General features: G+C 47.4%; 1 protein-coding gene across 1 annotated transcript in view; it reads right to left on the reverse strand.

Moving 5' to 3' along the window:
* TASP1 (taspase 1) overlaps positions 1–12,362 on the reverse strand; it is a 235,101-nt gene that overhangs the window by 159,151 nt on the left and 63,588 nt on the right. The window contains exon 5 of the mRNA XM_040429971.1: positions 3,350–3,418. Coding sequence (XP_040285905.1) covers positions 3,350–3,418 — 69 coding nt within the window. The remainder of the gene's footprint in view (positions 1–3,349; positions 3,419–12,362) is intronic.

The raw sequence follows: 12,362 nt of genomic DNA on the forward strand, positions 1-12,362 counted from the left end.
GAGGAAGAAACGTGGTCTACTCTGGGACGCTTTTGTGATTGCCGTGCGCTGACGGATCCACTAAAGGGACGCTGTCAAGGGGGGAGGCAGCAGTACGAGCTGAAAGGGGGCCCCCTGCCTGAGCGCAAGACAAGCAGTGCAGACAAAATCTGGTTGCCCGCAAGGGAATTTTGCCTGACATATGGAGGCATAATGGACAGCTATGGGCAGCTTAGGATGAGCACCCGTGGGGTCAGACATGATGGAAATCCAGGAAAGGACACACCTGAGGCTGGAGAGGGTACAGGGACCTGCGGAGAGGAGACAACAGTTCCTACCAGAGCCAGGATCGAAGTCCACAGTCCCAGAGTATCCTGAATACTGTGGCGGGCCGCCACCTCAGGTCCCGCGATCTCGCCGAACTGTAACCCCCACAGCGCGCTCATATGGCTGCATCGATGTGCGACGGCACTCCGCCCACAGGCTGCCCTGTGGAGCGCCGCACGTTTTGTAAGCGGGAGCTTGTGCCGCTTTCTCATGAAGTCTGCAATCGTGCCTGGACCGAGCGCCCGGTAGCCCCGTCCCGCCCCCAGCCCGAATCTCTGCTGCTACCTTCTACTGTAGTGGCAATGTCTATCGAATTAACACCCCCGCCGGTCGAGTCACACAGGAGACCGGAGAGTGAATCTTCTAGGGGAAGAAGGGGTCGAAGGCCAGGAGCAGGCATCACTAATCTGTCCTGCTGCCATTTTAGCTTCACCCTTCCTCTTCTCCAGCAGGGTCACCCCTTCAGCTACTGGCACCGTAGTGGCAGAACGCTGGAAGAGGGACTTGGATGGGTGACCCTTCTGCTGGTGGGATGCAGGGGAGCGAGGCTGCCCTGCTCCAACTTGTCTTCTTGTAGGAGAGGAGGCAGCGTGGCAGGCCAACACAGGGAGGCTAGGCGACCAATGTTCACCACCTGAAAAAGAAGGAAAAACTAGAAAACGAAAATAAAAAATCTTCAGGAGGTCTTGCCTCCTACTGACACTAGAAAAAAACTGAAGCTCTCTCTCCAGGCTGGAGGGCGTATAGCTGCCATGGGAGCAGCTAACAGCTTTTACTAGTGTCAACGCCTCCTAGAGGACATAGCTATACCCACGGTTCCTGTGTCCCCCAATGAATATGGGCGAGAAAAGTGTGTTCTCTCCCGTCTCTGCCGGACAGGAAGCAAGATGGACTCAACAGAAAGTCTATGAGCCCGTCTTGTTCCCATTTTTTTCAGCCAGAAAAGAGTGCTCTAAGTGCTTCTCTCCCCTTGTTTTAGAGATCTCGATCTAAACATTTGTTATGTCCCTATGACCTATCAAAAGTTTACTGAAATTATAGTTCCATTTTAAACCTGTGAATTATCATTGCCAACAATACCCCACAAAAACAAACCCCAACAACTGGTGGAGGATATGGGCATATTCCTAGCTGCAACTGTATGACAAATAAATGCTGCAAAGACTGAGGAAACCCAGCTTTCCTGAACTTTTTCATCCCACCCACCTTAACAACCAGAGTGTGATGTACTCCAGCACTTTCTTAGCTGCGGAAAAATAACTTGAGAAACAAATTAACGACAATTGCTCTGACAACCTCAGGCCACAGCAATGTTTCTATGGAGCCCTGCCTGTGGCAAGGCTCAATAGGAAAATAGTGAATCTCCCATTGACTGCAATAGTAATTCATTGCAGTCTATGGGAAAAGCATTCAGTTGATTTCATGTTCCTAGGGGGATTTAAAGTGAAAAGAGTAAACACATTAAAAAAAATATTATATATAAAAATAAATTAAACAATAAAAAATAAATAAATGGACAAAAAATAATCAAAATGGTAATTAAAACGAAATGCATAGAACTGTGGCAGAATTGCATTTTTTTTTCTAATTTCAACCCATTATGGAATATCCCATCTGTCTTGTGATAGAACAACTACATCAATAAATATGTATGTTCCTAAAATCATGAGTCCTGTTGTAAACCTTGTGTTCCATACCTCTGTTTTTTTGGTACAGTATCTAGCAGCTTTTCATTTTTTTTTTTAACAACTGGATAGTACATAGTTGTATGTACTGTACGGTAATTAGTCGCATGTACAGTACGCTACATAGTCGCATATCTGTAAAGAATAAATCAAGGCAACTGGACATACTGTAGATTTCTTGAAAACGTTTCACTCGTTCTTCCAACGAGCTTTCTCAATTCTGAGGGACTGTACAAGAATTCTCTGGGAATAAATATGTAACTGAATCAACATCTGGTAATTATACCCAGCATGGGGTCAAAAGTGTTGATTCCATTATCCTAATTGGAGTCAGTAGGTGATAAAGACTTCCCAGAAAAAGGTGTCAAGAACGCATTGTATGTGGCAGACACTAGATGTCTAACCCCCCCCCCCCCCCCCCCCCCCCGCCTCTATTGAAGCTTGGCTTCTCCATTTTTACGTAGATGGCCTCCTTCACACCTCGTTTGTACCAATCGGCCTCCTTATCCAAAACACGTACTTGACTGTCTTCAAAGGTGTGACCTGTTTCTTTTAAATGTAAGTACACGGCTGAATCTTGACCAGAGGTTTTGGCTCTTCTATGCTGAGCCATACGCTAATGTAGTTGTTGTTTTGTTTCGCCGATATACAGTTCTGAGCATTCCTCATTGCACTGGACAGCGCACACAATGTTGTCAATCTTGTGTTTAGGCGTTGGGTCTTTGGGGTGAACCAGTTGTTGCCTCCGTGTGTTGCTGGGTTTAAAGCAGACAGGGATGTGATGTTTATTAAAAATCCTTTTGAGTTTCTCAGACACCCCAGCTACATATGGGATAACCATATTCTTGCGTCTGTCATGATTCTCACCCTCACTGGTAGTCTTGGTGCTCTTTCTCCTTCCTTCTGTTTTGACAAAGGCCCAAACTGGATACCCACAAGTTTTAAGTGCCCCTCTGAGGTGTTTCAATTCCTTCGCCTTGGCCTCTGTGCTGGTGGGGATTTTCTCTGCCCGGTGGTGTAGAGTCTGGATGACTCCCAGTTTGTGGTCTAGAGGATGGTGTGAATCAAATAGCAGGTACTGGTCTGTGTGTGTTGGTTTTCGATAGACCTCTATTCCCAGCTTCCACTGTTATAAGACAGTCCAGAAACGCCAGTTTGTTGTTCTGCATATCTTCCCGCGTGAAATTGATGTTATGATCCACTACAGTACGTCCAGTTGCCTTGATTTATTCTTTACAGATATACCATGACCTGGATAAATGAGAACCTTCACAGACATACATAGTCGCATGTACTGTACGTTAACAAGTATTCTACTATATATTAACAAGTATTGTATAGTATGTAATCACACATACCTCCAACTCCACCAGAGCTGCAGTAACTGCATCTGTGGCAAGATCACCAGCTTGCAGCTTTTCAATTGCCTGTACATGAAGAGCAAATGTTACATATGAGTATGACAAAAAAGAAAATGCAATTTGTCAACATATACAGTATGGCGAATTATGGAGTATCCATTCGATGCATGTAGCAGATTGACAGGGCTTTCTATTTTATAAGTAAAATTAATTTGTTCAACTTGCGAAAGGCAGTAGAAAATGGACATCCTTAAAGGGGTTCTCGGGGCTTTTAATATCAATGACCTATCAGAACGGCAGGGGTCCGACACCCGGCATCCCTGCCAATCAGCTTTATAAAAGGAAGGCGAGCACAGTGCGCGCATGCTACGTCTATGGCGAGCAGGAAGAGAGAAGGGAGACGGCACATACACACTGCGCATGCCTTCCCTTCATACACCTGATCGGTGGGGATGTCGGGTGTCGGACCTGAGGATAGGTCATCAATATTAAAAGCCCAAAATCAATTCCCTGCAAAGTCATCCTTCAAAAAAACTGTTCTGAAGCCAAGAATAAGGAATTTGCGGCCTAACAAACTGTAGCACAAAATATAACGGGCTCATGCATAGAGTTTTATTATAAGCCCCTAATGTATCGCTCCCTGCCTCTAGTTTCACTTGCAGAATTAGAAAACAAACCCAAATTTACTAATGCTCGACAAGTGGGTAGGGCTTAGCGGGAAGGGGCAGATCCTAAGATGCACAATTTTGCACGGAATTGTCCTGAATTCTGGCGTTAAATCTGTTTCAAAGTAAGCCAACCAATCACTGGTAAAGAGTCAGACAAAAATGTCTATCTCTGCACCAAATTTAGCATCCAGCCTGAGCCCCTTTGATAAATCTGGTGCAGGACTAGACAGCCGGGTCTAGGTTTACGCCATTTTTAGGATTCATAGTTTCCTCTTATTTGCCAGTAAAAAAAATGCGCTACAATAATTGTTTCTGCAGTTTTAACTCAGGCCACGAACCTCATAATAGACTGACGCTTCCAGTTCTGTAAAGAACACTTCTCAGCAGTCATCTTATTATCGCAGGCAGGATTACGACAGGTAACACATTTGTTATCAAGATGTAGGCAGACAACAGGATGACATGCAGTGCCATCTAAAGGTAGCATGTTACACAGCAGGCTAAGCAGATTCATACATATAGTTTTGTAGGACGAGATTTATCCTAGCTTGCATTCTATTCATTAAATCCAGGCTTAAAGGCAGAGAAGCGTGATGACTATTTCACTGCCTGGCCCTGTCAAAGTGGAGAGGATGCAGCACCATCAGAGAGAGCTAAGCCTCTAGGTGTAACGGCAACGCCCTCATTGCTCCTAGAGGCTCACTGGCATATAATAATTTAATTCCTTTTTTCAGCAATGCGGGCACATATGAAAATGGGACCAACACAGAGGCCTTTAGCTGCCAAATGCACATTCAGCAGGTACAAATCTGCTGACAGATGCCCTTTTAATAAATCATCTCCAGACACAAAGTGGCTGGCCCCATAATGATATACAGAAAATCTAATGAAAAGAAAAACTACAATCCAAAAGTAAAAAACAGATTAAGAGGCTGTTGGCATCAGTGTAAAACCATGTCTGGGGTGGAATTTTCCTTTAGCAGCCTACCCAAAATATCTATAGGGATCAAACAGTCACAAAAAGCATAAACTAGTTTTTCCGGAATAAAAATATCACATTTGGGAAACATTTGGACGAGCCGAGTTTGCATGCATGACGAGATTAATGCACGTCTGGCATGTTAACATCTTGATTTTGAGAGCCGTGATTCATCTCTCAGTTATCGCAAAATTGGTAAGGATGTGGGTTGAGCGTGCCACTGCGCGAAGGTCAAGCTCCTCACACATTTGTAGAGTAGGAACAGGAAATATTGCCTTAACAAAAAAGGACAGTCAGTCTGGTAAAAAGCCATTACTCATTACAAAATCCTTCCCCAGATCCATATAAATATTCTCCAGAACGTCTCCGGTGCCATATCTGTCTCCTAGTTAGCCAAGCTTACATTTTAGCTGGCTTCTCAAACAAGGGAGAAAGTCAGACACTGCCCCGCTCAGACACACGCCAGCAGTAATCATCTCCCCTAAAATTACATTTTTTTGACCATGTGCTTTAGGTATTCAGCTCAAGTCAAAGGATGCATTTTTGTCCTGAGCCAAGTACGGATCTAATGAAAATACAGGTTATGTAATAAAGATGCTGCTGTCAGAGGAGGAATCCAGAAGAAAGTGGCCCCGGCCGATGAAGGGAAAGGCTCGTTCCTCTCCGAGGTGGAAGCACATACCTTTCTGGTGTGTAACACATTGGCATGTGCGTGCAATCCGAATTACAAAAGAGTAAGTGAATTACATACACATACGGAAAAAAGAATGCGTTCTTCTACACATGACAACCTTATTTCCTCTGCTGCCACGTGAAAAGGCCAAAAGACACAGCAAACTAATGTAACATTTGCTTGTAGGTAAAAACAGAGACTATAGGAAAAAAAATGAACAACTGCCACAAACAAGAACCGTGTGGACCACCTAGGCTGATGTCCTCCAGTTTCTTAGAAACTCTTTAAGAGAACGTTCAATTTGGACAACCAGTTCCCACCGTGACCCTTTAGGAAGCATGCAGGGAATATGAAATTAGTAAATAATCTCCCCATGCACCTCCACTGCACCTGACAAGAGGGCTTTGTTCACATTGAGGGCCCATGAAGTCAACCACTTCTTAGCAGCTTCAACAGAAGTCACTACTGATAAGACCAGGATGGGATGGAAGACTTGAGTGTGTACAATGGACAAGAAGGACATAGAGGAGCTGGAGAAGGTTCAGAGGAGGGCCACTCAAGTAATAACTGGTGTAGTAGCCCAGAGGGAAGAATCGTGGATGGTCGGTACATCTCACTGAGAATGTATGCCTCAGTGATATAATGCCCGGAAATAAGTATACCGGTAATATTAGGTTGCTGGGAGGTTTTCATTAAAGAGGATTTTGGGTCCGAGTTTTAGGAGTGACCAGAGAGATTGGGTGGGACAGGTCACTTCCGTACTCCATCCAGTGTTTTCCTACGGTGTGGTTAAAAAGGCTATGGGAATCTCAGCTGGGGAGATCAAGTGTGCACAGGCTAACTGAAAGCTGAACAAGCTAAGAGGGAGGAATTGGTCTCTGAAAGACCCCAGAGAGTGGTGAGATCATATTGTTTTGTTACCCGATTTGGACTGAAGACAAAATGTGGGACTTTATGTTATGCAATATGTGTGGGCTGAAAAAAGCTTAAAGCTAAAGTGTGGACATGTTTACTTTTGTTTGCTGAAATAAACACTGCCTGTGGTGAAGACTAAACTGACACATGTATATGTGTGCACAGTGACGGAGTCAACCCTTCCCCCCCCTCCCTTGGGTGTCTGATGCGGGCACAACGCTCCTAGAAATCGCAGCCACCGGCAGTTGTAGGAGGTAAATGTCCTGGGTAAAAACTGCAGCTAAATTACAGTCCTAGCACACAACCATGGAGGATTTAGTAAAGCTATTGGTGCAGGCTAACTTGCTGCAGCAACAGGCTACTGCTCAACAGCAGAAAGCCTATATGGAGGCAATGCAAGCCCAGCAAGAGACCAATCAGCTCCTGATACGACAGATGTCTGTATTGACTGAGGCCGTCAAATCTCAGGAGGGGGGGGTGAGCCTTCCCAGTCAAAACGGCAGTGTTAAAGCCCAAAAAAAAAACGTGAGGGAAACTTTGCAAGAAATGACACCTGAGGACGACGTTGAGGCGTACCTGTCTGTATTTGAAAGGGTGGCTGTGTCCCTGTGTTCTCATTCTGCACCTGCCCGTCTTTATTGGCGACGCGCAGCACGGGCACGGATTGCCTTTACTTGTGGTCTTTGGATGATGCGTTTACTACGGCTAGCGACCCCCTTGAAGGTTTTCACCAAGTGAACCTTGCTTCACCCACAACTCCAGATGTTGGTGTTATTGATATAAAACCTCAGGAACCTACTACCTCGCCTAATGTCTTCTACAGACATTTAGGTGTCACTTCAAATCCTGTCCAACCAAACACATTAAATGCATCAGACCTACCAACGCAGCCTGTATATTCCTCTCAAAGGCATTTAAACTGTCGGGACCTTACAGGGAAAAGCACCAGCCTAACAGACACTTTATCTTGTTCTACCTCTGGATGCCAGACATCTTCTCCCAAACATGGAAGAAGGAAGGGTGTTACCAATATGTAAGGATGCCATTCGGTTTACAAGGTGCCCCAGCTACAGTACGTTTCAAAGAGCTATGGACAGGATCTTAGGCCCTCACAAAAAGTAAGCAGCTGCATACCTGGACGATGTCGTCATCTTTAGCCCAGATTGGGGGAGTCACCTGGGTAAAGTTCAAGCCATACTAGATTCCCTAAGAACAGCCGGATTCACCATAAACCCAAAAAAATGTGGTATGGAAGAGGCCAGATATCTTGGGTATGTAGTAGGGAGAGGTCTAATTAAACCCCAGATCAACAAAGTTGAAGCAATTCAAACCTGGCCACGTCCACTTACAAAAAAAACAGACAAAAGCTTTTTTGGGAATAGTGGATTATTACAGATGATTTGTACCGAATTTCACTACACTAGCTGCCCCGCTAACGGAGCTTACAAAAGGTACAAAGTCAGTCATGGCTAGGTGGACCCGGAAGCAGAACAGGCATTTAACAAGCTTAAGCTCTGGTTGTGCCAGCCGCCAGTGTTAGTGGCCCCAGATTTTGGTAAGGAATTCCTGGTGCAGACAGATGCCTCAGAGGTAGGTCTAGGCGCTGTGATGTCCCAAGAGGTTAAGGGGGGGGGGGGGGGGGGGGGAACCCTGTGTTATACCGGAGCCAAAAAACGTACCCCTGCGAAAAAAATTATTCTATTGTGGAAAATGTGGAAAAAGAATGCTTGGCGATAAAGTGGGCACTGGACTCCCTTAGATATTATCTACTGGGTAGGAGGTTCAGATTAGTTTCAGATCATGCACCACTAAAGTGGATGTCTGAGAAAAAAAAGAAGTAATGCCAGAGTAACGACATGGTTTCTGACGTTACAGGATTTCAATTTTTATATAGAACACAGGCCCAGGAAGTTGCATGGGAATTCTGATGCCTTATCGAGGGTACATTGTTTGTTGGTAACAGGTCCCCAGCACCTCGGCTTTAGGCAGGAGGGGGGGTATGTAGTAGCCCAGAGGGGAGAATCTTGCATGGTTGCTACGTCTCACTGAGAATGCATGCCTCAGTGATATAATTCCTGGAAATAAGTATACCAGTAACATTAGGTTGCTGGGAGGTTTTCTTTAAAGGATAACTGTCGTATTTTTTATTTTATTTTTGGAGTATTGGATTGTGGCGATTAATATCACCTTGGTGGCCCTATTTCAACTTTTCACTGTGTATTCAATTAGCCCTTAATTCCACATTTTTGTTCCCTGTACTGCCTACTTTTACCTGTGCTCAAAATAGGGTTGCTAGGCATGGTCCGTCTATCTGTTTATAGACGGAGCACGCAGAAGCAAGCTGCGTGCAGGGTCACATTACTGACAGCCAGGGACTGTAAGTAAATGATTAAAGCCAGGTCCTCCCCAGCAGCTGATAACAGTGCCTGGGCTGTGTGCACTTCTCCCTGTCCCTGCGCTTGGCAGACGCTCCCTCACTAAGCAGAGTTGGAGAATTCAGAGTTGGAGCAGCGCAGACCAGGTAAGGGAGATCTGCCATCTGCTCAGTGTATAAATGAAAGCAACATGTGATAAAAGGACCCCTTTGTGCTGCAGGAGATTAACCCTTTAGGGGGGGAGGGCTCTGGTTACTGACACTTTTGGGGGGCTATTGTTACTGGCTAGTGCATGTGAGGAGCTCACTGCATTGTGAGTAGTGAGGGCAGGCGGGATTAGCCTCAGGGTGAGGGCAGTGGCGGCCATCTTAACTGAATTGTGAAATTGCAGTTTTATGCAGACTGGTTGCTAATGGCTGAATCTTATTAAATCTGGGGTAAGTCAGTCTAATAGTAACTGATTCTGGAATATCATGTTATTAGTAACTACATATATGAAAATTGAAATTAGGGTCTAAATGTGACAGTTATCCTTTAAAGTGGATTTTGGGTCCGGGTTTTAACCCCTTAAGGACCTAGGACGTACCGGTACGCCCTATTTCCCGAGTCCTTAAGGACCTAGGACGTACCGGTACGCCCTATTTCCCGAGTCCTTAAGGACCGAGGACGTACCGGTACGTCCTGACTTAAAATCGGAACTCCGGCGCCGCAGGGGTTAATCGGAACGGGATTTCGGCTGAAATCATTCAGCCGGCATCCCGTAACAATGCAGGGGGGGGTCATTTGACCCCCCCGTATCGGCGATCGCAGAAAACCGCAGGTCAATTCAGACCTGCGGTTTTCTGCGTTTCCGGTCCATTCGGGTGTCCTGTGACCCGATGAACCGGAAAAAGACTGCGATCGGTGGCGTAATTATACACCACCTATCGCAGTCCGAGGATTTGGAGAGGCGGTGCTGGCCCTGGTGCTGAATGCCGCTGTCCAGGGTGCTGATTGGTGCAGGGGAGAGAGGCGCGAGATTCAAACTTCCTGCGCTCCTCTCTCCCCTCCTCTTCCTGTCCAGCACCCTGACCGTGCAGCACCGTCCAGAACGAGCTCCTGTGTCCCCCTAATCGGCATCCATCACCCTCCTGCACCCATCGCCACCCAGGTAGGTTAGGGTCAGTGAGGGAGAGGCACCGTTAGGCAGGGAAAGAAGGGAAAAGTAAGTTAGAAAAAAAAAAAAAAAAAAGTACTTTTATTCCAAACTTCCAAACTTCCATCTAACCCTAACCCAGACCCCTCCTGCCACTTGCCCCCCCACCCACCCCCCACCAGCCACTTCCCCCCCCCCCCCACCTGCCTCCCCCCCCCACCCACCCCCCACCAGCACCCCCCACCCCCCACTCACCACCACTTTTTTTTTTCTGCGTGCGCTGACTGGCCGGCACTTTTTAGCGTCCGTCCACTGTTAGCGCATCGCCCGCCCCACCACCCCACCGACCGCTGATCAGCGTTGTACCGCTGATCAGCAAGTTTTAACTTTTTTTTTTTCTAACACTTGCCCATTTTTTTGCCTGGACTTTTTAGTACGCGAACACCCGTTGCCCCCACACACACGCACATATAATAAAGTTTGCCACACACGCACACCTACACGCACACACACCCATGGCCCACCGGATGTTCTCGGCCGAGGAGGCATACGCCCAGATTGCCTCCGACTCTGAGAGCCCCAGTGAGGATGAGGATGACCCCACATTCCTTTTGTCATCCGCATCCTCCTCATCATCATCTGATGACGATGAGCCACCAAGGCGGCGGAGACGCCGCCAGGCGGAGCCAGGGGCCCCACATGCTAGGGATCCTGTGGCCCACCCTAGTACGAGCCGCCCTGGGGTTCGTACTGGTTTCCCGGCCCACCAAATAAGTCCACCGGAGCCCCCTGCCGATGAACTTAGCTGGTGTCCCCCAGTGGACTTTGAGCCTGAGATTCCGGATTTTGCTGGCAATCCTGGAATCCAGATTCCCACAGTGGGGTTTACTGAAATAGACTATTTTAGTTTTTTTTTCAGTAACTCACTGGTGAATTTGATGGTGGAGCAGACGAATCTGTACGCCCAACAGTTCGTCGCTCAAAACCCAGGCTCAGTTTTGGCTAGACCCGGTGGCTGGACGCCGGTCAGTGCAGCCGAAATGAGGACATTTTGGGGCCTCGTGCTGCATATGGGTCTAGTCCAAAAACCCAGTGTCAGGCAATACTGGAGTGGGGACATACTCTACCAGACCCCACTGTACAGTATGGTCATGATACGTCACCGGTTTGAGGCCATCCGGAAATGTCTGCATTATTCCGATAATGCAGCATGTCCCCCCCGAAGTGATCCTGCCTATGACCGGCTGTATAAGATACGGCCGGTCATCGATCACTTTGGGGCCACATTTCAGCAGGCCTACGTACCTGGAAGGGAGGTCGCGGTTGATGAGTCTCTCGTTGCGTTCAAGGGGAGACTCAGTTTCCGCCAATACATTCCCACAAAGCGGGCGAGGTATGGCGTGAAGCTATACAAAATTTGTGAGAGTGCCTCAGGGTACACTTACAAATTTCGTGTGTACGAGGGGCGAGATTCCCGTATTGAACCCCCAGAATGTCCCCCCACTCTGGGTGTTAGCGGGAAACTCGTGTGGGACCTTATGTACCCACTGCTGGATAATGGTTACCACTTGTACGTGGATAACTTTTATACCAGCATTCCCTTGTTCAGGTCCCTTGCCGCCAGATCCACGTTCGCTTGTGGGACCGTGCGGAAAAATCAACGCGGCCTCCCTGCCTACCCCCTCCAGGTACCTATCCCCAGGGGTGAGACCCGTGCCCTTACCAGTGGAAACCTGTTGCTGGTCAGGTATAAGGACAAGAGGGATGTCCTTATGCTGTCCACAATCCACGGTAACGGCACCACCCCTGTCCCTGTGCGAGGTACCGCGGCAACGGTCCTCAAGCCCGATTGTATCGTCGACTACAATCGGTATATGGGAGGAGTTGATCTCTCTGATCAAGTCCTCACGCCATATAACGCCATGCGCAAAACCCGGGCATGGTACAAAAAAGTTGCGGTCTACTTGGTACAGGTTGCCATGTACAACTCTTTTGTACTATCCCGAAGCGCTGGCAGCACAGGGACATTCCTCCAGTTCTATGAGGCAGTCCTCAAAGACCTGATCTTTTCGGACCGGGAAAGAGCAGGCCGGAGTACCTCGGGAATTGGAGGCGCCCGGATCGTCCCTGGCCAACACTTTCCAGGTGTGGTCCCCCATACTGGAAAGAAGGGACGAACCCAAAAAAAGTGCAGAGTGTGTCACAAGAGGGGGATACGGAAGGACACCACTACTCAATGTGACACTTGCCCCGATCATCCGGGCC

The sequence above is a fragment of the Bufo bufo genome, chromosome 4 (genome assembly GCF_905171765.1).
Source record: "Bufo bufo chromosome 4, aBufBuf1.1, whole genome shotgun sequence".
Lineage (NCBI taxonomy): Eukaryota > Metazoa > Chordata > Amphibia > Anura > Bufonidae > Bufo > Bufo bufo.